At 44.7% G+C, this 26,426-nt stretch overlaps 1 protein-coding gene across 1 annotated transcript in view; it reads left to right on the top strand.

The window, feature by feature from the left end:
- The window catches only part of ADAMTSL3 (ADAMTS like 3), a 200,124-nt gene extending 174,027 nt beyond the window's left edge, over nucleotides 1–26,097 (top strand). Inside the window, exons 23-30 of the mRNA XM_055002297.1 lie at nucleotides 10,000–10,182; nucleotides 11,627–11,737; nucleotides 13,063–13,275; nucleotides 15,671–15,854; nucleotides 17,680–17,884; nucleotides 21,045–21,154; nucleotides 22,733–22,947; nucleotides 23,395–26,097. Coding sequence (XP_054858272.1) covers nucleotides 10,000–10,182; nucleotides 11,627–11,737; nucleotides 13,063–13,275; nucleotides 15,671–15,854; nucleotides 17,680–17,884; nucleotides 21,045–21,154; nucleotides 22,733–22,947; nucleotides 23,395–23,525 — 1,352 coding nt within the window. The 3' untranslated portion in view covers nucleotides 23,526–26,097. The remainder of the gene's footprint in view (nucleotides 1–9,999; nucleotides 10,183–11,626; nucleotides 11,738–13,062; nucleotides 13,276–15,670; nucleotides 15,855–17,679; nucleotides 17,885–21,044; nucleotides 21,155–22,732; nucleotides 22,948–23,394) is intronic.
- The last annotated feature ends 329 nt before the right edge of the window (nucleotides 26,098–26,426 follow it).

The following is a 26,426-nucleotide window of genomic DNA, read 5'->3' as shown; positions in this document are numbered from 1 at the left end:
GAAAATAGGGGGGAGACTGCCTAGACTCTGAATCCCGGCCTCCACTCCAACCTCTTTGTGATCATAAAGTTTGTCTTGTAACAAAGGCACCCTGGGTCTGCTGACTGCATGCGATTAGTTTTCAACGTTTGTCTTGCAAAGCAGAGCTGACTCTCTTCCAACTCTCAGTCTTTCTTGGTATCTTGGATTCTTCCTGTAGATCTTTCAAAGGTGGGTTATGCTCAGCAGTGAGGTTCAAAGTATTTAATAGAGCATGTCCTTCTTCCAAATCCTTAGCAACAATCAGATTTCCATCATGAAGCACTGAGAGCTTGGAAGTCGATCCAATCCACCTGTATTTCAAGTTAGCTTTTGCAAGTGCATTGGTAATTGGCTTTAGGTCTCTGCGCATTTTTAATATTTCTGATGGCAGATCAGGGAACACTTGAATTTCTTTGTTCTTGTAGAGCAAATATCCACGTCTGCGCGCCTCTCTTAGAATCTTTTCTTTTGATCGTAGGTCTCCAAAGATTACCAAAATATCTCTTGGCAGGCGTGATTTATTTGCTGCCCTAGATCCCAATCTAAAAGCAGCTTCAATGTTGGGAGCAACCCCTTCTTCCAGTTGGAGTACTTCTGCAAGCCAGGACATTATAAAAATGGGAAGCTCTGTATGTTCTTCCTCATTTTCAGGGAGACCCCTCATCTTCAGATTTCTAGCTTTAATTTTCATCTCCAAGTCGATTATTTTCACTGATAGTGCTTCTTCTATTTGCTGGGTTTGATTTAAATCTTTTTGCAGATTAATCCCTAGTTCAAGGGCTTTTTCAGCTGTTTGAGTAACAGCAGCTATAGTTTCACTAATGTCCTTGAGTTGCTTTGTAATGGGCTCTAGGCTGCTGTTTATCTTTTCATCTATTTTTTCAGAAATGGTGGCAATAATATTGCTTTCCAATATTTGGATAGCTTTTGAGAACTCTTGTTTTGTTAACCCCACCACACTGCTTTCCCCGTCGGCCATTTTAGCTCCGTTTTCTGCTGAAGATTTATTGCAGTTTTTGGCTTCTTCAGGGGCAAAAAAAGCTTTAACTGTGGCTGACTGCGCGTGGGGAGGCTTTGGCTTACCTGCCCCTGTCTTTCCCATCATATCAGGATGCTTTTATGGCTTTGTTTTGAGGCTGGAAGCAGGCCGGGCCCAGAGCTCTAGAAAGGAGCAGCCACCATTTCCAAGCGTTGCTCCGCCCCCTCTCGAGAAGTAAAGTTAATGTATTAAGAAAGAAGCAGCACTCCTCAACAAAATATTAACATTTCATAGATCGTCTAAGCAGATTGCTGCAGCAGGAGGGTTGGGAGGGGGACCTTGTTTTGATAGAAGAGGCCAAACCTTCCCATCCCACAGGGCAATTGCATGTGTTGGGAGTCCACATGGTCCATCCCACGAAGGAACCCAAAGCTGTGTCTCTAGCAACACAGGTTTTTGTGCTGTCCAAAGTCTGGCCATGTATGAATCCATCACACTCTGTCCTTCTCAAGTAATCAATTCCCATCTTAGAAGTTGCCAAGCAGTTGGTAGGAGAGAGTGACACAGCCAGCCACACAGCCAGCCACACCGTCCCAGGAGATCCAACTTGTCTCCGTCATCCTGCCCAACTGCTTAAGAATTTGACCACACGTGATGGAAAGGTTGACTGCAACCATGCGTTGCCTACCCACAGCAGCGCTAAGGTCGAACTGTGCATTATGTTCAAAGGAAGAACTGCATTTTGTGCTGTTTGGTGATTATCCCCCCCCCAATTTTATATATTTAACAAGGCATTTGGAGAAGGGGAGGTGTGATTTTAAAAGGGAGAGGGGTTATTTTACTCTGACCTTGAACAACCAGCTGCCTTCTGCCCATGCTGGGATGTGGGGCATACAGGTTCTCATCACTCAGTCTTCCTTACCAGAGTAAAAATAATGCGGGGAGGCAATTTTTTGCTGGAGAACATCATGGAGAGGAAGGGTGAAATAGTCCCACCCCCCCCGCCTCGATTTCACCCCCTCCCCTTTAAATTGCATCTCCCACAGCTGAATCCTGTTTTTAAAATGATCAGGAAAAATAATCATGGAGTGGCATTTAGCTGTACAGCCAGATTTTCACAACTGACCAAGCTGTGGAATGGTGAACTTCCATACAGCATCCTCTACTGGCCGTTTAATAAGTGTACCATATCCTTGATTCAGACATGTTCTTCAGTTGCTTTCTCTGAAGACTAGCTTCGATAGTTAGATTTTATGCTCATATTGAGTTATTGCGGATCCCTTTTATATCATGTGATGTCTTGGAGTTGTCCTAGATCACAGAAAGATGATGTATGCAAATGTTAACATGCCCCTTATCTCTCTACCTTATCATGTCAATCATTAAATGGTTGCTTAAATGAACAAAATGTGCACTGAAAAAGATTTCACCTAACATTTGCCATTTTTGTGAGGACGGTAAGAAGTTATTTCTATTCCAGTAATTAATGCTTTCCGTTGCTGAAAGCATCTTTAAAGCACCTGTGTCTAGAACAGATAACCATTCTTTTACAAGTAACTCACATGATTTATTTATTTACTTACTTACCTCATTGGTAGTCCCCCTTTCTTACTGAGACTCAAGGAGGGTTACAGAATGACAAAGCAATATAATGAAAACAGTGCAATATAAACAGTGCAAAAAACAATGAAGTTAGAAAAGGCATGGCAAATAATGCAAAACCAAACAAACCTGAATTACAAAATTATAAAACAATGCAATATAAACATCATAGTACATACAATCAATGTTGGGAGTTTTTCATAAAATTAAGAAAATGTTTAGTTCTACCTCTTATCTAGTGTCTTTTTCTCTCTCAGAGGGCCAAACTACAAGTGACGAATAACACAGGTTGGACACTTGTCAGCTTCTCTCAAGTTTTGATGGGAAATGTAGGCATCTTGGCGGAATGTTGGACAAGTGACAGTTGAAAAGTCCATTGGACAGTAGTCGGAGAGCCGAGCTGCAAGACCAGGATGCCTACATTTCCCATCAAAACTTGAGGGAAGCTGACAAGTGTCCAGCCTGTGTCAGGCGTCACTTGTAGCTTGGCCCTCAGGCAGATACTTCACTTATTTTCTGCTCACCTCTCTTTCAGTCAATATAAGTGGTAAAAATGTCATTAAAATTTCCAGTAGTGTTTTGTTAGTATCACTGGTGGATACAATTGCATTAAAAAAAATTCTTGAAAACTTGAGAATGGAGTATTAAATGAAACTGAACTGAAATACTCTAAAAAATATATGTATTACGATGTGCATGGTCTGCCACCTGCTGGTTAAAAAAAAGAAGAAATATGTCAATATATAACAGATACTTCAGGTAGCCACGTGGAACCATGTGAGGGTGGGGGTGGGATAGTGTACATTACATCTCAGTTATGCTTATAAGCTTTTGTTACAGTGGAATATTCTCCTAGATATCTTAACTTACTGAAATAATTGCCATTTTTACTTAAGGCACAATTCACCTGGATCCGTTCCTGCACTAATTCCAGTAGTTTTAGTAATTCCAGTAATTTTAGTAGCCAATTTGTTCATTGAAATTTTTCTTTTAACCATGAGCTATACTGCCCAGTCCAGACGTCTTTTATTTCCTATTCACAAAGCCCTTTCATGGAAAAATTGATGTGTCTTTCAAGTCAGAATTTGAAAAAGGTGATACAGAATTGGAATATTTCTATGTAAGATAGGCTTTTAATAAAGAGTATTCTACAGACTTACAGGAAATTTTTCTGAGGAAAAAAAACCTGAATCCTTCAGAGTAACTAGTTAGTATGCCAAGATTTTTATAGCATGTAATATGTTATTGAGCTTTTAAGGTTGGAGGAAATGTGTTTTTCAACACTGTTCGTTTTACTGGCACCCTGTAGTGCAAAGCTTTGGAGGAAATAGATGCATGATGTTTCTATGCACTCACAGGCTGTGCATTTTTTGATGGTTTCTGAGGCTCTTAAGGTAGAAAATATTTCCTTTGCACACGACATTTACCTGAAAACTGAGTCCTGCTGCAACTGAGGAAACTTCAGGTTAAAAAGGTGAAATGGAAGTATCCCTGTGCACTTTGACAGTATTAGAAAGTTATATTTGTTTAATGTCATTAATTTCACTTCTGAAGAATACAGTTAAAGTGCCTCTGCTTGGTTTTCTGGGATAAGATGCACAGTTCAATCACTCTTGTTTCTATCATCTCAACATGTGTGGTTAGTGCAACAGCCTCGGGGCTTTTTTTCAGCCGGAACGCGGTGGAACGGAGTTCCGGAACCTCTTGAAAATGGTCACATGGGCTGGTGGCCCCACCCCCTGATCTCCAGACAGAGGGGAGTTGAGATTGCCCTCCACACATGGCTCAGAGGGCAATCTCAACTCCCCTCTGTCTGGAGATCAGGGGGCAGGGCCACCAGCCCATGTGACCATTTCCCCGAGGGCAACCCATTGAGTTCCACCACCTCTTTCCCCAGAAAAAAAGCCCTGAACAGCATCATATGTCAAATTGGATGGAAAGTTTCCAACTGTCTGTCTCTCACAAACATACACACAAAGCCACAGTTAGGATTTTGCCCTCTGGGGGGACTGGTTTCCAGAATTTCTTATTTAAAAGCCGGGAATGTAGCTTCATTGTCAAAACTCTTGAGTCAAAGCCAGTTGCATTTTAACTTTTTTTTTTTAGTGTGCATGCTTTAAATTGTGCTGCATGCACACAGCGTTTAGTCCTTGTGAGCCATTTTCACCCTTCAGTTTGTTTATTTGCTTTATTTATATTCCCCCTTTCTTGCTGAGGTTTGTGGTGGATAGCACAACTAAAAACAATGCAACAAGAACCATAAAATAATAATAAAGCAGGATTACAGACTGGAGAACAATTCATTAAAAAGCATGTAATGCATAAAATGTGACTATATAATGCTTACAAACCAGGTTGACAGCTGCAGGTTGGGAAATTTCCTGGAGATTTTGGGGGTGGAGCCTGGAGATGGCAGGGTTTGGGGAGAGGCGGGGACTCAGTGGGGTATAATCCCATAGAGTTCACCTGTTGTAGCAGCCATTTTATCCAGGGGAACTGATCTCTTTGGCCTGGAGATCAGTTGTAATTCCAGGAGATCTCCAGCCACCATCTGGAGGTTGGTAACCCAATCAGCATGCAGCAGGGCTGGATTTCAAAATAGGAGAACAATTAAATAAAAACAGTGGGATATATACAAGGGACAAAGCAAGAGAAACTGCATGGGTCCATCTCTCCCCCCACCCAACTCTTTTGAATGGAAGGTAGCAGAATGCCCCAGGGCAAAGTGGCAACAGCAAATAGGATTGCAGTCCTCCCCATTTCCCTACATCTGGCTCCATTCCCCAGGACTCTTCTCTTGCCCATGGTCCTTACGTTTGCCAACCAAATGACCAGTGGTCTCCAAACTACAGAGATCAGTTTCCCTGGAAGAAACTGCAGCTTTGGAGGGTGGATGCTATGACATCACATCCCTGTCAAGCTCCCTTCCCAAGCACTGCTCCCAAACCTCCACGAATTTTCCAAGCTGGAGTTGGTAACCTTCACTATCCCTCCAGAGAAGCACCCTAAAGCTGGTCTCAGTCAGTTGGATGGTGTGTTTTTCCCATTTGTCGACCCCAGCTAGGTTCCCTTTGGCTTTACCATACACTAGTCGCACAAAGTCTCTGAATTACAACTTGAACATGAGCTAGTCCAGATTTTGGGGGGGGGGGGAATTGGCAGCCCTGACTCAATATGATGAGAGACAGAAGAAAGGTGTCATGCAAGGAGAACTGTAGGAAAGCTTTTTTAAAAACCCAAACACAGGCTCTTCCTCCAGCCTAGAAAGCAGCAAAGATCGATACAGGCCGTTTCCACATGTCTTACCTGCCTGCGGAACATCTTGCAAAAGACACAGAAGACAGCATCTTCTCATGCAAAACTGCTGGATAGCAGCATCTTCCCGGTGCAATTTCACACGAGAAGACGCCGTCTTCCAGGTCTTTCATGCGATGTTCCGCAGGCAGGTAAGATGTGTGGAAACGGCCACAGTTAACAAAGAGCTTTGGAGGCAGTGTTCTACTAGGTCAGGGGCTGCTCAGGTGGGAAACTTCACCATCCATGTACTGCAGTGCCTCATGTGGAGTCACTCAAAGCCATAGCAAGAGAAGTGGAAGTGGCAGGCAGTCCACCTGCCCTGATTGCATTAGGGACAGATTCTGGTTTTGTCTGTTTGGATATCTAGGGCTGTTCCAACAACCTGCTCTCTCCAGCATTCCTGCCTTTTCTCTCTCTCTCTCTCCAAACCCTCCAAATTACCAAACCCTCTGAGGAGTGATCTCTGCCGGCTCTGTCTTTAAACTATGCTTCCTGGCTAACACTGCATTTCCCTACACTTGAGCGTCCCCATGTAAGATGTGTTGTGTAGAGAGACTCTGGGGATGGGGGTGGGGGGAAGGAAGGGGAAGCATCTATCTGTCTTGGCCTCCCTTCTGTTATGCAGCTCTACTGCGTAGCTAATTCACTGGTTTTCAGCTGTACTATAAGAAATCTCTCACCAGAGAACTGCTCAAACTCATGGTGACATAGCTCAGGAGGCGGCAATAAATACAAACAAAACTGGCAGTACCTCACATTGTTGGCGTTAAATGGGCTTTGCAGCTTTCCAAGATAAATTACATGGAAGCTGTGTAATGAAAAGCAAATCAACAAGCTGGAGGTGGGGGGCGGAGGACTGCTTCTCATAAATTAGATTTGGAGGCTGTATGAGATGGCTGATTATGGGCCATATTTAAATGGGAAACACCGGCTCCAAATGTAATTTATTTTCTGATGTCTTGTGTTGAAAATGCAGAAATGTTAAATCTGCTCAGGGCCTCAGGGTGATCCCAAGTCAGGGTCAGAAGAGAGACTTCAAGGAAAACAGACCATCCTAGTAGACTTGTCCAAAAATAGCCTTGAAATGTGACCTCGCAGAGTCAGGTAGTAGTAGTAGTAGTAGTAGTAGTAGTAGTAGTAGTAATAGTAATAACAACAACTGTGCTTATATACGGCTCTTCTGGACAGATTAATCTGTCTAGAAGGACAGTATATAAGCACGTTGTTGTTGTTGTTGTTCTTAAGGATCTTGGTTGCAGTTTCCCTTTTGGTTGATGATTGAGCCAAGGAATAGAAAACCCCTGCAAAATCAAGCTAATTACAACATGTATTCCTGCTATCTTCTTGACTCTCTAATTGGCAAAACCCTCTGCCTGGATTATAAAGACTCCTGCCTTTTTCCAATCCTTGTATCTGATGAGGGGAGCTTTGATTCTCAAAAGCTCAGGCCCTGGAAATCTAGTTGGTCTCTAAGGTCCTGCTGGAGCCGTGTCTTGCTCTTCTACTGTAGACTAGCATGGCTTCCCACTTGAAGCTAATTTCTTTATTGTAAAACCTTAAAATTGTGCAGTTCCTCAGTAATTATTATTTTTGTCGTCTTGATGTAATCCTACTTTGGCACTTTCTCCTTTAACCTTCATCAGTAGTCATTTCAAGTCTTCACTGTTTTGTGCCAGTAACAAGGTAGCATCTGTATCTCAAATTAGTTAATGTTCCTTCCACCAATTTGCACTTCATCTTCTTCTAAATCTAATCCAGCTTTCCTTATTATATGTTCTGCATATAGATCGGATAGGGTAGTCTGTAGCAGCACAATGAAACAGCAGTCCAGTGGTACCTTAAAAGCTAATGCCATAAAATTGCATGAGTCAGAGGAGCTCACTTCATCAGATGCATTGAGTGTACATCCATTAGGTTCCGCCACTTTCAGTGAAAAAACATCAGACTTGAGCCAGTGATTCCTTTCCACTGAGAGCCAAGCTACAAGTGATGAATTGCACTTGCCTGGCAAGTGAACAGGCTCATGTGTATTCCTCCCTGTTCACTTGCCATTCACTTGTGCTTCACTTGATCAAGTGAGCCTGTTCACTTGCCAGGCAAGTGCAATTCATCACTTGTAGCTTGGCTCTAAGAGTCTCTCTACACGAGACCTCTTACACGATGATGCTCAAGTGTAGGGAGACGAAATGTTAATCAGGAAGCGTAGTTTAAAAAGACAGCGCCAAAGGCTCTGTCAATTCCACCTCTCTACGGGAGGGTAGTTTAAAAAGACAGAGCAGGCAGAGATTGTTCCTCAGAGGGTTTGTTAATTTCACCTCAAAGGAGAGGTGAAATTGACAGAGCTTGGGGGAGGAGAAGATGAAATTAACAAACTCCTTGAGGAGAGATCTCTGCTGGCTCTTTTTAAGCCACCCTCCTGTAGAGAGGTAAAATTGATTTCATTTAAACTATGCTTCCCAGCTAACATTGCGTCTCCCTTCACTTGAGCATCCTCGTGTAAGAAGTCTCACATAGAGAGACTCTAAGTCTGCAGTCTTCTTCTGACATGAGGACTTCTGTCAGAGGAAGTTCCCTCACTCAGTGGAAAGCAGTCATTGGGTTCAACCCTTGGTCCATTTCGATCCAGAGTATGTTCAGGATTGGGGCTCAAAGTGAGCAATCATGGTGAACGCAGGGGCTTCAAGGTGTGCAACTGCACCAGAATTTTAATTTTGCCACTAACATTGCTAAGGGTATCTTTAGATGCTATTGATCCCTGCCTCCCCTAAATGAACCCATCTGCCTTGTGTCATTTTCTCAACTTTTCACTGTAGCTGAGAAAGCTATCAATAGATACCAGAACTGTGGCTAAAGCGAGATGAGTTCTTACCTACGAAAAAGGGGCCGTACCTTGAACCAAAAGCTCTTCCCATATTCAAAAGATCTTTCTGCCAGCTGGTTTTCTGTAGCATTTGCCAGGCCACGATTTAAATATCACTTGGCCTTTGTAATACGCTGCTAATTAGTTTGTTTAAAACCAATGGAAAAGCAGGCTTTTTGAAGCTTTAAGACAGTAACTCTGCAATAAACGGCCTCACTTAAGACCAGAGGCTGCTTCCCCTGTTGGAACAGTTACTTTCTGATGGTCTTTTGATCGACGTTTTTTATTTTTCCATAAAATAGCTAGCTCCACAAATTTTGTCTGGTTTATATTACACCGAGAAGAAAACCTGAGGTGTGAACAGAAAAGCGCTAAGCTTCTGATTGAGCTGTCGAAGTTTCCTTTCTTGAGGATCATTCCACATCACGAAGAAATTGCCTGTAAAGCAATTTTGAGAAATGATCTGTGAAAAAGAGAGAACTGAAATTAGTGTTTGGCCTGGCTTATATTTCGAAGTGTCTCCATGGGAGCTCAACTCTTCTAGTATCCTAGAGTGGTCAGTGCGCATGCTGTATGCAAGAAACCGCATCTGCAAGGCCAGTTATCCAGGCAAGCCACCCAGGCGACTGCTTGGGGTGGTGCAGTGAGGAAGGGGGCTCATGGGTCTTGAATTGTTCCCAGCCATCAGTGGCAAAGGAGGGGACCAGCACTTCTGCAGGAACTTAGCTTGGGCCTGACTGTTGTCAGCATGGCCCAGGAGGCCATGGGTTTACTGGGGGTTGTGGCGACAAAATATCTTAAACCTCCCTATTGCATCTGGACTCCTTTTGTGTCCAGTGGAGAGATAATAGACAAAGGTAACAATGGACACTTTGACTGGCACTGCTGGATAGAAAATGTTTCTGTAATTGATGTTGATGGCTGGCAGGTACTGGCAGGTCCTTGACATGTGCTGTGTATTGGAGAGAATCGGAAAGAAATGTTTAATGGTTGGACTGTAACTAACAAAGCAGCTGGCTGTGGGATTCAAGGGCACACCTGAGCTAAAAGTCCTGACCATACTCCGTTGGTTAACAAGATTAGTTTTTCAGTTGATGAATCTTTAACACATTGACAATCCGCATTATAAGCAACTTTGCTTTTCCCTCTCATTAGTAGCAGTTAGTATTACTTTAGAGAGACTGGCCTTGGAGTAGGTATATCTGAGTTGAAATGTTTGTGTTTTGCATTTCCCCTCCAGGTGTTCCCCCTCCAAATGTCACTTGGTTGAAGAACGGAAGTTCTGCAAGAAATCATTTTTTTACAATAGTGAATGGTTCCTTACTCTTGAGGAACATTTCATCTGAGGATTCTGGGATGTATACTTGCGTAGCTACCAATCCTCTGGGGAAAGCTTCATCCAAAACTTTTCTTCGACTGACTGGCAAGTGCAAAGTCAAAAATTTTCTTTGTTTGTTTCATTGATATGTTTGTTGCTTTTCTGAGCATCATGCCCAGGCAAGGTAGTTCACAAAGGAAACATAAAATACAATAAAAGTAATCATTTTTTAAAAAACGGATACATTGAGAAGCATCAAAGGATAAAATCTGGTAGAGCTAAAAACTCGGGGATAACTCCACCCCCCTTCAATTTTCCCTCACAGGCTTTCCCAGATTGAAAAAAAAGAAGTATTTATTAATCTTTAGAAGGCCTTCAGCAGTAGAGCAAAGTTTAGCTTTCAGGGAAGGGAGCTTTGCAGTGTAGGGGTGACTGTCAAAAACATCCTTAAATGGGTCCCCACTCAGTGCTCCTGTGGCAATACAAGCTTCCACAACAAGAACCCCCTTGGTTCATCAGAGCGCAGGCGGCAACATACAAGCGGAAAGTCAGCTTGCCAGGACCACGGGCCAAAGCCGTTAAGGGTTAGGAAGGTCAAAACCAGCACTTTCTATTGAGCCTGGAAACAGGCTGCAAGTCAGTCTGCGGATGTAACACCCGTTTTGCTCTATTTGTAATGGGTAAGGGGTCGGCATGGGCTCCTGAGGTTATCCCCTTTTCCAGTTTTGAGCTGGAAAGACAAAGCAGCACCTATTTATTCACGTGTTTACTGCATTTTGTGTATGGCCTTTTGTCAGTGCACTTGGCGCTGTTTACAATTAAAACGTTTGTAAAAGAAATATAAAAGACAAAACCGTGCTTTGGGCCCCAGATCTGGACCCCAAATAATAAGTGTTGTGATCCCCCCCCATGCCTTCTTGACAACACAAGATTTTCCACATGTATCTACGGGACTGTCTCTCCCCATATATTCCCCAGAGGACACTCCGATCAGGAGACAAACATCTGTTGGTTGTCCCTGGCCCCAAGGAGGCCCGCCTAGCCTCGACTAGAGCCAGAGCCTTTTTGGTCCTGGCTCCCACCTGGTGGAACACTCTTGTCTGCTGAGATCAGGGCCTGGCAGGACCTACTATCTTTTTGCCGGACCTGCAAGACAGAGTTGTTCCGCCAGCCATATGGCTGAAGCTGGGCCTCCACCAGCCTGGAAAAAAGGGGTGTATAAAACCCTCCCTGTGAAGGCTGTCCATCATCCTGTTAATGAACATGAATTTTTAATTGTATTTTTAATATGTCGTTATCCGCCCTGAGCCTGCTTGCAGGGAGGGCGGAATACAAATTTGAAATGAATGAATGAATAAATAAATAAAATGTGCATTTTTCATTTAGCAACTAAAACTCACAAAAATTCGGCTGAGCCCTAGAATTCATACGGACAGATAGGTCTGAAATGTTCTCTTACCCCATGCTTTGAAAATGTCGGGCTGTTACAATGAAAACATCCCATTGCTCAATCCTGGAAAGCACTGTAATGTAATTATTTTTCCCCCAGGTGACAGCTTTCAGGAGCCAAAGACCTCCAGCAGCAGTCGGAAAAAGCGTGTCATGGCATCTGCAAGCGGTACAAACATTAGCGTGATACCTGGTGATCTTTTACGGATTGGTATGTTCCCCGAATGTATTTGTTAATATCTGAATGGGAGAAGCCTTTGTTTGTTTGTACCCCACTTTTCTCCCCATGGAGGGATCAAAGCAGCTTACAAAATGCAAAAATATGATCTAAACCAACAGAAAAAACTAACAATGCAATACTCCGGCTTCCTGGGTGGATCCTGGAACCTCTGCCCTGATTGTGACCCAGGGGCTGAGAGCCAATAACTTAAACCTATCTCAGCTCACTCCTAAGGCTTATGCCTCTGGCCATGCCCAGGCTTAAACTTCTGTAACAGATGTCTCCTTTTCTCCCACATGGTAAACCTACACTTAAAAGACTCACGAAGATTAACCCTCTGCCTTAACTCCTCCTCCCCTGTAACTTTCACCATAAAGAAGGATTCTCGTATTATTACAATACGTATTTGAAGAAGTAAGCGGTGACTCATACTGAAATTAATGTATGTTAGTCTAAGGGGCCACTGGGTGTCTATTTTAGAGGAGTTCTCACCTCCCCTTCCCTGCTGTGGGCAAACCACCTCTGTTCATCTCTTGCCTTGAAAACTCCATGAGGGAATTGCCATAAGTCGGTTGCAACTTTATGGTAATATATATTAATAATAACATTTGGTTTATGTACCACTCTTCAGGACAACTTAACACTCTCTCAGAGCAGTTTACAAAGTATGCTATTATCCCCACAACAACAATCACCCTGTGAGGTGGGTGGGGCTGAGAGAGCTCTGAGAGAGCTGTGACTGACCCAAGGTCACTCCACTGGCTTCAAGTGGAGGAGTGGGGAATCAAACCAGGCTCTCCAGATTAGAGTCCTGCCGCTCTTAACCACTACACCAAACTAGCTCTCCAGTTATTCTTGGTGGTGGTGGTAGTGGTGGTGGAAGTGGCAATAGTACTAAAAATAGGAACATCCAAAGGTCTGCTTTTGGGACACCTACTGAAATTGGAGGGCAATATATTCAGACCAGACAAAAGGAAGGAAGTTGTGATGGCTGCTTTATCACTACATGGAGATTCATGGAGGATAGGTCTGTCCGTGGCTATTAGCGATGATTAAAAATGGAGCCTCCATGTTCAGGGGCAGTGTACCCCAGTGGAAAACAGCCAGGGCAGACTTTTGATCTTTGTGTTCTGCTTGTAGGCCTTCCAGGGGCATCCTTCTGGCCACTGTGGAAAATAGGTCTCTGGAACTCTGGCCGATCTACCTAGGTTCTTAAATCTGTTACTTATTAAAAGTTATTAAAAATCTGTAACTTATATTTTCAAAAGTTCCCCAGTCTATTATGAAAATGAACTAAAAATACCATTGCTTCCTAGGCTGTCCTGTACATCCCAGTATGAAGAACATCATTCACTGGTCCTTTAAAAATCAACCCATTGAAGAAATTCTCGGCTTCAATCACAGAACTCTGGTTCAAGGCCACATCCTAGAGGTGAACGTTGTCTCTGATCGGCTTGCTGGACAATACGGATGTTGGACATCATCGAGTGTCAAGCCATTGTCTGTTTGGGTAAATGTCAAGAAGGAAGGTTTGTTGAACATTCCATGACAAGATTCTAATGTTTAATCATGTTTCGTCTGCAAGTATTTTGAGATTTTACTGCTTTTACAGAAAATATATATATATATATATATGACAGGATGTCATCATGATTAGTTTCCTCCCCTCTCCCGTGTTTGATCGAATTAGGTATTGCTGGTGGTTCATTGAGACTCATGGCCTAAATTATCCTACCTTGTGGTGAATTTCTGTAAGCATTGTAGCGGAGGGCAAAACTACTTAGATATAGGGATGTCATTTGGAGTACCAGGCTATAACGTCTAGTTTCAATGTAGTTATCTATAATTCTAATATTAAGTCCACCTGCATATTATGACCTCAAGTCACACTTTTGACCTTCCTCGGCTGGGGCTGTTAGGAAATTGACAGAGCAGTCCGAAACAGAGTTACATCTATCTAAATCCATTGGGCTTTAGCTTGGGGGATAGTGAAAGGTCTGCACAACCACTTGCGGAGTCCGTAATTTCAAGAGGGTAGCCATGTTTGTCTGCCATAGAAGAGCAAGATTTGATTCCAGTGGCACCTTAAAGAGCAACAAGATTGCTGAAGAAATGAACTTGATTCTCGAAAACGTACCCTCTGGAAGTCTTGTTGGTTTCTAAGGTGCTAGTGGCTTTGGTGTGCATCTGGTTTTCTTTCCCCTCATTTGTCTCAGAAAAGTGTGCAAGAAAGTTCTCTTCAGGTTCTGAATCTGATGGATACATGAGCTGTGAGAAGGTCTAGGCAGACAGTTCTTTCTCAGTTCATTATTAGAGGGGTCTGTGTCTTGGGAGAAGGAACACAACAGGCTGTGTGATGCATGCCTGCAGTTCTAACAGTCACTTTACACATTACTTCTTTTAAGGGTTCTCCATGGAGCCAACCTGTGCTCTGTACTGATATACATCACCTCAGTGGTTGGCTTCTTTTTAAAAAATCCCACACAAATGGGCTCAGAAATCTGCCGCTGAGGGAGGGAAAGCTCCTGTCTTTCTCCCGAGCTTTTTTCCTGGTGCAAAAACAATGCGGATGGAGACAATTTCCCAATTCTGCTGAGTGTGGCAGCAGAAAAGGGAAAAACTCTCCCTCCCTGTAGTTTGGTAGGACATGGTGGAAACCTGTTGGCTTCTTCCTGTTGTGTTGCCTAAGCTGGTAGCTGCAGTACCATTTCCCGCCTTCTGCTTTAGTGGTGCCGCACCACAGCTAAGGGGAGTCCAGCGGGTCCCTGCTCTGGTAAATAACCACAGTGGTGCAGAGGGCAAGGTGGTTGGTTCTGCTGTTAGTCCCCCAGCTCCTTTAAAGCAGGTGGCAGGAGCACGGAAGGAATGCTGTGAGCGAGTGACTTCATTCCGTGTTTTCATAGAGGCTGTTCTTTCCCAGTTGTGGGAGAAAGTGTGCTTGGAGGCGTTTCGTTATATAAATACCTTGATATAACTAAAGGGGTGATTTTTGCATGATGGGTGCTGTGGAAAGCCCCACTGTATAGTGTCTCCGTGGTAAAATAAACAACGCAGTCCTCCCAAGTCCCACTTTCACTTGCTAAATTTTAACCGTTTCTACTTTGAAAGGGGCTCTTTTGTATTATTTTAAGAAAGCCAGAAGTAATAAGGAAATGTTGAAAACCAATAAGTTAAAGAATTCATTATGTGCTGTGGGAATGCGGCTGTGGACACAGCTGGGAGCGATCAATTATCCTTGGGTATTATGGTACCAACCTCTCCTCCGCTCCCCACCCCTCCGCCGAAGAACTTGTGACTCCTGTGTTCGCGGACAGATCTGTCAACCTTGCACAGTACTTTGTCTTTTATGTTCTGTCTGAGCAGTGTCAGGATCCGTTTCGACTGCAATCCCAAGCAGAACTGCTAGAGTATCACTCCCTAGTATAGACTGTGCTTTTGACTTAAAACAAAAATGTAGGGTTTTTTTCATCTTGACAAATAATTCAGGTATTCCAGATTTCTTGACGAGTACCATAATGGTGATGGGAGCTTTTGATGTTGGGTGCAGTTTGTGTGCTTGTGCGGAGAACAAAACTGAAAAGTGGGGAGCCTGCAAGGACTTGTGGGGGGCCTTCGATTTTCCTCTCCCTAGTTCCTCTTTCTCTTTCCTAAAAGCGGCCATAGTCTTCCCTTTTCCTGCTTTCTTCTCACCTTCCCACCCACCATCCAAAATAATCTTTATCTACCTGCAGCTTTTCCTTCTTCCCTGTCCCTGGGAAAGCTCTCTGTGTTTCCAACCACTAGGCTGGGCCATGCTCAGTTGCTAAATGGAGCAGTGGTGTGGGATTCAGGTAGAGAACTGTAATACACGTTTAAATTGCAAAATGGTGGAGGCCCATTTGCTTCTGCTCACTCCCCTCTGCTTGTTGCTTTCCTTCCCAACAGAATATAGATGGGAACTTGGCGATTGGATCCCTTGTTCTTCCACTTGTGGGAACTCAGGAACTCAGGTCCGAAGACTGCTTTGTGTGAATTTGGAGGAGCAAAGAGTGAACAAGTCGCTATGTAAAGAGAGTCAGAAACCAACTATAAATTACCGGTCTTGCAGTATCCGTGACTGTCCTGCCAGGTACACACCTTCCATCAGTTCTGTCTTCCAGTGTTTATATTTGTTTCTTTTTTTAAAAAAACCTGAAATGCCGTTAATCCCTTACAGTTATTTTAATTCCTGATCTCTGCACAATATTTGAGTTCGAGCCTGCAACAAAAGCCATGGCGAAGACTAGGGTAGCGGTGGGGGAACTGTTGGCTTAATAATTGTTGGTAGTTGCAGCAGCAACGAGATATGATAATAATGTTAATAATAATAATAATAATAATAATAATAATAATAATAATAATAAGTTTGCAGAGTAGCAGAGTTTGATAATAGCACAGCGAAAATAAGTAGACAGACTTCTGTGACTCTAGCTCTATAAAAATACTTTACTACATAATAGGGTAAAAAGGGTACATTTGATGGGAAAAACAACAAACAGTTTCTGACTACATCTTGATAGTCTCAACTAGGTACTAGAGAGAGAAAAGCTTAGACTGCATGGTCTAGTGAAGTAGTAGAAGTGTTGTAGCAGACTGAACAAAGAGGAATAAAACCTTAGTATATGTTGCTAGCTAATTGCCCCCCAATAAACTGGCTCATCCAATAGACAATCCTAGATTCCCTCATTAAGACTAAAGACTCCCACTTTCTCTGGCTGGAACTTCTCTCAAAGCCTAAGTGGTCCTATGCTAACTAGCTATCTGACTAAACAAACAGAACAACAATTTTACTCTTTAACAACTGAGTGTAGGACACTTGCACAGATTCCAACAATAATGTTCAGTGGGCTGCCTGCCAGATGTTCTTCTGAGAATGGCAGAGTCTTTTCACTGCTAAGTAAAACAGTGCATGTTTCTACCGAATGGATAGAATCAGGAGAGCACCTACTGGCCACCGTCTGGGATATCACAAACCCACCTCCTAATTTTTGGAACTCCTTTTAAAAATTTTTACAAGGATATTTTAAATAAAAGAAAGGATGAATGGGTGTATATGTGGCATGCAGATATTTTAAAAGAGAGTAGCCAACATGAAGAGAGGGACAAACCAACGTTTGATTAGCCAACCTGTTTGTCTGTCACACTAATTGCAAAGCTAGGAGAAAGCTTAGTTTACACCACATGTGATGAAACTGCTTCATCTTCTTTTTGTGTATTACATCTGTCTTCCACTCAGGAGAATTTAAGGGCCTGTTGGTTTTTTACTTTTCCTTCCTTGATTGGTTTCCTCGGAGCCCCTGACAATCTGCATCAAAGCACCTTCTCCAATTTATACATCAAACCCTGCGAAGAATTTGAAATCACGCTCTCTTTAAATGAGGGTGTCTTAATAGTGAACTAAATCATCTCTGAAACCAGCCTGCCAGCCTCTGTTGTGATAAAAGAACCTTAAGAGTGGCTTTGCAGAATCAGACCAAAGTTTCTTCTGGGTGACTAATGTCTAGCCAAGGCATGGTGCCAACAGCCACTCCACCATCTGGTAGATGAAGATCAAGGTGTTGATTTTGTTGTTACTGCTAAGCAGCAGCTAGTATGGTGCACTGGTTGGCTGGAGGTTCCAGGCATACTGGATTGGCTGACTTTGGCCATCCCTATAACTTGTGACATGTAAACACATGAAGCTGTTTTGTACCGAGACAGACTATTGGTCAGTCTGGCCACTGCTTTTCTGTTCTTGGGCAAAAGAAAGGCCTTTCCCAACAACCGATAGCTGTGAACCTTGAACTGTTGGAGACACCTGGGATTTACTGCTGAACTATAGCTCACACACAATCCTTTTTTTAAAAAAATGAAGCTTGGCCTTTGACAATGATTTAGTTTGCTTTTGGGGTCGCCTTTTTCCTTTTCCTTCTCAGGTGGGCCACGACTGCCTGGTCTGACTGCTCTGCTTCGTGTGGCCGTGGATTTCGCCAGCGGCAAAGAGTGTGCAAGCAAGTGAAAGCCAACGGTGTTGCTATAACGGTGCCTCCAGGTGCCTGTGCAGACCGAGAACGGCCTTTGGAAAGGAAACCTTGTGTGGGACATTCCTGTACAGGATGGATAATTCATCCGTGGGGTCAGGTAATTAATTATCATATTTGTACCACATGTTAGGCCCTGTATTAGCGTGGTTGCCCCTAAACATGGTCTAATACGGCTTTCCAAACAAAGCCTGTTGACTTGAATCATGACTGCCCTTCAGCAGTGCCTAATAATATAGCTAGGGAGAGACAAATTGATATTTTCTTTTCATTTATAACTGTACCTTTCTGCCTTTACTGCCCCCCAAGGTGATTTACAATCAGATTGAATCAGTCAATTACAATAAATAAGGAGGATGAACGACTAGCCAATAAACTAGCGAACAAACAAAAGCACCCCCAAAGCATTGTGCAGTGATTAAATATTACCATTGCAAAATTCTAAAATGAAAGTTCAGGCTAAACAGAAACATTTTTGGCACGGTGAGAGGTGTGATGCTAAAGCAGAACTAGGGTCCGGCAGCAAATAGTCCTCGGGTTCAAATTTGGTCCCCTGTACAGTTCCAACTGGCTCCACAGTTATCAGCTGCAGAACGAAAACAAGGTAAATCTGCGGCAGTAGGACTTAGTAGCAAGCCATTTGTGGGAGGACAGCAGGAAGAGGGAAACTCCTTTCCCAGAAGGGGAGACCATCTGGCAGAAGCAGTGACTGACCTGGGCCTCATGCAGATACGGAGGACGTTTGGGATCGGCCCCAAGGAACTCCCTTTTGTGCAGTCGAGTGATTGGAAACGCTGAGGCGATTTTTTTTTTGTTCGAGCTGAGAGATTCTGCTGAAATATTTATTCAGCTTTAATCATAACGTGTTCCTCTCCATGGAAACCGCAGCCAAATGTTTTGAATTTTAAACATCACTGTCAAATTAATCATGACACCGAGCATGGAAAGAAAGAAAAAAAGAACAATCCCTCACTTGGCTGCTGTTAAAAACAGTAGCAGATGCCCGACATTATTCCTGAGTAGGGTGCCATGAAGGGCCTGAGTACTGAACAGGGCAGGGGTGGGCAGAAGGCCACATGGGAGTGATGGTCACTCTCCAGGCAAATAAAAGTAGCTCTCCACCTCTCTACCAGAACTGTTGCCGTCAATGACTTCCCTTTAAAGCTACTACTAAGGTTCCCAGGTCCCAGCAGGAGGAGAAAACCCAATACTTACCAGGAGTGTAATCTTCCTGGCACAAACGTGATGATGTCACTTCCGGGAGCATTCCTGTGCTCTGCGCGGGGCCGATTCTTCGACAGTCGGCCCATTTGGGGCCAAAATTGGCCCCAAAATTGGCCCCAAACAACTCACGCAAGAGCACTCCTCTGGCCAGCGCAACAACGGCATTTCCAGAAATTGTGTCGTTGCATCTTGTGGGAGTACAGATGTCATGAATGTTCCTAGTGGCAGGTGATCTCCAGGCGGCCCAAAATCTCCCGTCAGTCACCAGTGACCAGCAGGCAAGCAGGTAAACTGGCGGGCACCGGGATCCTAGCTACCACAGCAGCTTCCATTCTCTTGCTCTTTCATGAGGAGGCACACGTACACACGTGCGCGCACACACACATACCCCTTTACTCTCAGGGGGAGAATGGCAGCACCAGTGCCCTTTCCCATCCACCCTTCTTCCTCTTCCAGGAGTGCACACACGCACCCTTGCTGCAAATGGGAAACAAATGTGCAATGGGCTCCTTACCCCCTCCTATTTGCCTCTTTCAGGGAAAACATTGAACACATGAAGCTGCCTTATATTGAATCAGACAAGTGATCCATCAGAGTCAGTATTGTCTACTCAGGTTGGCAGCTGCTCTTCAGGGTCTTCGATAAAGGTCTTATGCTTCACCTACAACCTCATTCTTTTAATTGGAGATGCCAGGAATTGAACCCTGGACCTTCTGCATGCCAAGCAGATGTTCTACCACTAAGCCAGAAGGAACATACAATTTCGAATGGCAGTGGTGGTGGTTTGCTTTGGGAAAACAGCAGAACTCTGCAGAGCTGCTTTGAAACCACTGCAGTTTTTGTCCAAGTCACTATTTCCATGACTAGCCCCACCCACTGAACTGCCATTTTGTGCCTGGAGCTCCCCAAGCTCTTGAAAAGAATGAAGCAGCTCGCTGAAACATGAAGTCTGCCCTCCCCTGCCACAGTGAGATGCAGTGTGCTCAGAGACCTAATGCATGACCCCCATGGTTGGGAGGGACACTGTCACAGTTGATGGGCGGCCCTTGCTCCTATTGCCAGTGATTCCCATGCCCATATATGTATGTAGTCGTTTATTTAGTTATTGCATTTAGATCCAGCCTTTTCTTCCCAAAGTGGCACACGTTGGGTTCCCAGGAGGCAAAGGGCAGATTTGGACCCTCTTTGCTTCTCAACGCAAATTATTTGCAGCCATGCGTTTATATGGTCGCAAGTCAAGGTAGACTCTGGGGACACCTTTTGCAGGGCTGTGGCTCAGTGGCAGAACATCTGCTTTGCATTCAGAAGGTCCCAGGTTCAATCCCAGCTAAAAGGACCCAGGTTCAATCCCAGCTAAAAATAGGTGATGTGAAAGACTTCTGCCTGGGACTGTGGCGAGCTGCTGCTAGTAAGAGTAGCTAATACTGACTTGGGTAGACCCATGGTCTACAAGCCAGCTTCATAAACACATAAGAAGAGCCCTGAAGGATCAGACTCTGATTGAGCACATGAAGCTGCCTTATACTGAAGCAGACCATGGGTTCATCAAGGTCTGTATTTTCTACTCTGACTGGCAGCTGCTCTCCAGGTTCTCATGCAGAGGTCTTTCACGTCACCTGTTCTCTGGTCTTTTTAAGTGGAGATGTTGGGGGTTGAACCTGGGACCTTCTGCATGCTAAGAAGATGCTGTACCCCTGAGCCATGGCCCCACAGCTTCATGTGTTCATCCGTTTGGTGGGGGGGGGGTAAGTCTACCCCTGATGACCGAACTGTCCGGGGCGAATGTCAGGACTTGCTACCCTCTTCGTTGTATCCTCAATTGCAGCCCATTCGTTTTTTTCATCAGTGGGGGCTTTTCTCACACCAACAAGCCCTGTCTGCATGCCTTGTCTTGGATTCCGTTTCTGGATTCTGGAGTGCTGGTACTTTTTGAGCTGACTTGTAGATGAGTGTCTATGTGGATTTCATGATTTGGGTCTTGCCATGGGAGATGCATCTCCTCCACCGTTCTCATGCCTTATCCCCTTCCTTGGCAGTGTGCTGGCCGCTGCATCGGCCATGCTGTGGGCTCACAACACCGCCTCGTTCGGTGTCAGCATCGGAATGGATCGGCGCTGTCATTCTCGCACTGTGACGAAGGGAAAAGGTACCGCTGCTGCCAAATGGGAATTGCACTCGACAAGTTTTCTTTCTTTCAATCAGTATCATGTCATGTGCTTCTTTCTTGATACTTCTAGGCAGATGTGTGCAGAGAGAACATCTGGTTAGGCCCTCAGGCATGGCAATAAGAGCCTAGGAAAGGGTGTCCCTAGAAGAACAAAAGCAACCATGTGCAAGTGGGTTTTCCTGTGTGGATCAGACAATCAAGTTGCAAATGACTGCCATTGGTGCATTAATAGGGCAATATTCAATCATGTGTGGATGCAACCCTTAAGAAAGGAGAAGCTGAGGAGCAAGCAGGGTGGGAGCAAGATCTCACAGAGAGGGCCCAGGGACAGGGTGAGTGCGGGGTGGAGCTGCACATGGGTGGAGAGCCAGTTTGGTGTAGTGGTTAAGAGCGCGGGACTCTAATCTGGAGAACTGAGTTTGATTCCCCACTCCTCCGCTTGAAGCCAGCTGGGCGACCCTGGGCTAGTCACGGCTCTCTGGAGCTCTCTTAGCCTCACCCACTTCACAGGGTGTCTGTTGTGGGGATAATAATGATGTATGTTGTAAACTGCTCTGAGTGGGCATTAAGTTGTCCTGAAGGGTGGTATATAAATTGAATGTTGTTGTTGTTATTGTTGTCAGGGCCGGATCTAGCGTGCCCGGCGCCGGGGGCAACGCTTGTAGGTCCTTGCACGCGCGCGCTCCCGACGCGGTGTGATGACGTCATTTTGGTGACATCATAGCGCCGGCGCCGGAGGCAGCGTGCGGGGCTGGGAAGCCGCCCGCGCCATTCGCTTCTCCGCAGGCAAATGGCGCGGTCGGCTTTGCAGCCCCCCATGCTGTCTTTCGCCTGCCCCGTGGGACAGGGGGCAGCCGGCTGCCCCCTCTCCTGCGGGGCAAGGAAATGGCGTGGGCGCCCGCGCTGCCCTTTGCCTGCCCTGCAGGACAGGGGGTGCACTGCAAGCCGGCCGCCCCCTGTCCCACGGGGCAAGCGAAAGGCAGCACAGGAGCCTGTGAGGCTGCCCGCGCCATGCACCTGCCCCACGGAACAGGGGGCGGCCGGCTGCCCCCTCTCCTGCGGGGCAAGCGAATGGCGTGGGCGCCCGTGCTGCCCTTTGCCTGCCCTGCAGGAAAGGGGGTGCACTGCAAGCTGGCCGCCCCCTGTCCCGCAGGGCAAGCAAAAGGCAGCGCGGCTGCCCATGCTGCCGCCTGCGTGCTCCGGCAGCTGGGAGCTGCTCCCGGCGCCCCCTCCCTGGCGGCGCCCGGGAGCAGACTACCCCCCTGCCCCCCCCCCTATATCCGGCCCTGATTGTTGTTACTTGCAGGAAGGAGGCAGGCAGGTAAGGCTGGGACTGTGTGCGAGAGACGGCTTTTCCTGTCACTTGGGCAATGCGAGTGAACCCACCCTCCAGGGTCAAAGCAGCAGTAGATGAAGGTGCCGCTGAATTCCACTAATTGATACCAATTAAGCGGTCCTACAGTTCTTCGGCTGCAGGAAATCTAGTAATTCCAGAATCTGCTGGACTCAATCTCGAACCACGTTTTTGTTTCTCTTCTTCTCCTCCACCCCTCTCAGGCCGTCTGTTAGAAGAAACTGCTCTACAGAGAAATGTGACGTATTTTGGCGGACAGGTCCCTGGAGACCTTGCAGCGTGGACTGTGGAAGTGGATTCCAGTCGCGCCAAGTTGATTGCATCCACAGGAGAAGTAAGAGATCCATAGCAGATCAATACTGTGCATGGAGGAAGAGGCCGGTGACCTGGCGACACTGCAATGTCACTTCCTGTGACAGTATGTAAACACTTATTATTTTTCTTGTAAGAAACCACTGCTCACTCGGCAGGAATTGCTTTTAGAGAGTGGTGTTGAACTCTAGAAGGAACTTGATAAGCCAGGCTTTGAGCAAAACCTTCCCTCCCTGACAATTATTGAGCAATGTTCCTCCATTCAGCTGAAGAAATAGAAAGCAAGGGAACACCTGGGTTAGATTTAAACGGGGCCATTGACTGGACCTTAGTTCATTTGAATGCCGCTTGCTTACAGTTGAGTCTCCTACGGGTTACTCGCCATTGTTTTGTAAAAGACGCAAGAAGTGAGCAGAGAGTGTGTTCATGTTTTCGGTAGATCTAGCGCTATGCACGATAAGGTGCTGGTGGAGGAAAATGAGCATCAAAGTGTCTGTGATGCTATGTAACGATCCTCTTTTCAATTCTTGTAATGTTTCGATGTATTTTCCAGAAGGTGAATGCAAGGATACTACTCACTACTGTACCTTTGTAAAACACCTAAAATTGTGCTCGATAGAAGTCTACAGACAAAGGTGTTGTCAGTCATGTGGAGACCGTTTTTCTTCTACGGGAAGCTCATGATGCCATGCTGGAAGATATCACAGGAAGAGAATTGTTTCTCAGTCCAAAGCGCTTCGGATCATAAAGACTGATGAGTAGTACGGGACTGACTAAAAAAAGCAAAACGTAGGAATATTCCAGACTGGACGTGTGTTTTTCATTTGATTTCTTCCTCTTTCTTGCAATGGAAGCTGTCATGGATGTTGAGAAAAGAATACCATTGGCCCTTATCTGCGGAACATTACAACTTGAACAGCGTCAGAAGGAAAACTCATTGGCTGTGAAGCTCTCGGGCAATACCCCGATCGTATCAAACCAGACACAATTTAGCTTACGTCACTTTTTGAAGAACATTGGAATGCAGCGGCCAGTCTGCTTTACTTGTTACAATGCCTTCCTGGTTTTGATCCATTTCTAGACAGTACCGAAACCTAATAGAAATTGCTGCCTGTGACTTATGAAAGTTTTGCCAATAGCTGCATTTCCGGAACGTCTGACAAACACAATGTTATCGCAGGCTGCATTTTTATGAAGATTAGCTGTCAGATAGATCCCCCGTTCATTTTCCTTCCTTTGTTTAAGTGCCTGCAGTGAAAGCCAACGTACATGCCGTTTTATGATTTTCAGACCTGCCGCGGGACTGTTTTTCAATCAATGAGGTGTCATTTTGGGGAGTGGTTCCCGTGGCGTCTGTTTCAGTCTCACTGGAATCTGATCAAAGCCAGGGCACGATTAGTCTAATATGAATCTATATGGGAGCTTGGAATGAAGGTTTTATGTTTTGAGAACGGTTCTCTTCTGCTGTCAGATGGGAAATGAAAGCGGACCTCTGGCCAAATGTGTCTGTCAGGCTGGATTGGCCTTGAAGAAATGGTCTATACTTTTCCAGTCACTGGAAAGTTTAAAAAACAAAACAGAAAGAGCTGTTATACATTGAGACAGACATGTGTTAAGCATCAGCTTCAATCGGGTTTCATTCCTCTTGACTAGTACGCATTTTAGAGTTATGGCATGCCAGTAAATCCTCAATACGACAGACTTGAAGTAGCTCTTTTTTTAAACTCTTACAAATTATGTGTGCAAGTCCAGCAAAAAGAAAAGGCGATTGGCCTTCAGCGTTTGAGAAATGAGAACAATGTGAAATAGGAAATACATGTGCCAAGATTTAGGATAATGGCATGCTATTCTGGACACTCCATCTCCAAAAGGTATGGGAGAGCAGCCATAATTTACCAGGGGGGTGGAAAGATCGTGAAGTAGCAGGAGGGCAGGAAAGTCTATGAAATTATAGGTGGTGAGAGAGAGAAATGTTTTTGCCCATAATTCTAGTACTGGGGCAGGATGGGGTAATATAATGATACTGGTGATACATTCAGGACAGATCAAAGAACCATAGCCAGATGACAGGGTGATAGCAATTGGCTTAGCTTTGAAAGGAGATTAGACAAATTCACAGAGGGCAAAGCTGTTGTTGCAAGCTGTAAGCCACAATAGGTCAGTCCAGCTGTAATATGTCCCTGATTATCAGATGCCGGGGATGGGGAAGATGGTTGCCTTGCTTATGGGCTTTCCGAAGTTGGGCCACTGTTGGAAACTGGGATGGACTAGACGGACTCTAGGTCTGAGCTAACAAGGCTCTTCTGGTGTTCGGGTTATAGCCGAGGATATTCTGATCATTTTCATTTGCGGGCTTTTGTGCAAATGTCAGAAGGTGTGGTTCATTCAACTGGGCCTTATAGCAGTCGTTCAGTAAAGTAACAGCCAAAGTTTTGGTTTCTGTCCTAACTGTATTACACAGATACACTGTGGTTTTGCCTCACTAACTGTTAAACTAGTGCTAGTGGATAGCAAACCTGTTTTGTGGTTAGCGTTACCCTCCGCTGACTTGCAAGGAATCATGATCTTATCAAAGACTAGCACTTGGAGCCAGTGTGCAGTTATTGGAATTCAGTGGTAAAACTTTTCCTGGACTGTACCACTTCGTTCTGAATGGACTGAATTTCGTGGATGAAAAAATACTCCCTACAAAGGCCTAGTATTAACCAACAAATAGACCACATGCCAGAGGGAAAGCCAGGCTGGTTGAAGCCTGCTTCTTGACATGGTGAATCCAGGGGTTTTATAACATGTAGGGAACATATAAAATGCAACCCCATAGACTGAAAAGGCAGTTTTATGAAAAGCTTTTCTGCCCAGTTCTGCTGATTGTATATGCAAGCGAACTCTTTTAAGACACATTCATGCCAATGGGAGAATTAAGTTCCATTGAACTCAGTGGACTTAGAAGCAATTACCTTTGGCTGGATTATTACCCTAGCTTTCAAATCAGCCATGGGTCTTCTCTGTTTATACCGTTTTTAAATTAAAACACATGTAATATACTTTTGTATATATTTATTATGTGTTCTAAAAGTGCAATATTTTTTGTACAGTGTGTAATAAAGATTTTGGAACATATTTTTTTTTACTGTTGAAATGAATCAGTGTTTTCCCATTGTATTTAATATTGGAAAGCGATGAACTGGTAGCCCTCCTGTTTTGCTAGTACTTTGGTTAGGAATGCATGACCCCAGAGAAGGCAGAGCAGTGAATGTTAAAATGGCTTGATATGGACTTAAGATTTTTCTCCTGCAGCCACACTAACCAAAGATGTTTAATATTATTCATTTGTAAAGGTGATTTTGACATTCACAAAATAAATGCTACCTTGGTTATCCCAGCTGCATTACTATATGGAAATTGTTCGTTAGTGTCATTTTGCAAGATTTATCAGACAGTGGGTTTTATGCCCCCCACATCTCTAACCATCCTGACCTGGATAGCCCAGGTGAGCCTGATCTCATCAGACCTCAGAAGCTAAGCAGGGTCGGCCTTGGTTAGTAATTGGATGGGAGACCTCCAGTGAAGACCAGGGTTGCAGAG

This window comes from Eublepharis macularius, chromosome 18 (genome assembly GCF_028583425.1).
Source record: "Eublepharis macularius isolate TG4126 chromosome 18, MPM_Emac_v1.0, whole genome shotgun sequence".
Classification (NCBI taxonomy): Eukaryota; Metazoa; Chordata; class Lepidosauria; order Squamata; family Eublepharidae; genus Eublepharis; species Eublepharis macularius.
This window is presented reverse-complemented; position numbering and strand designations above follow the sequence as displayed.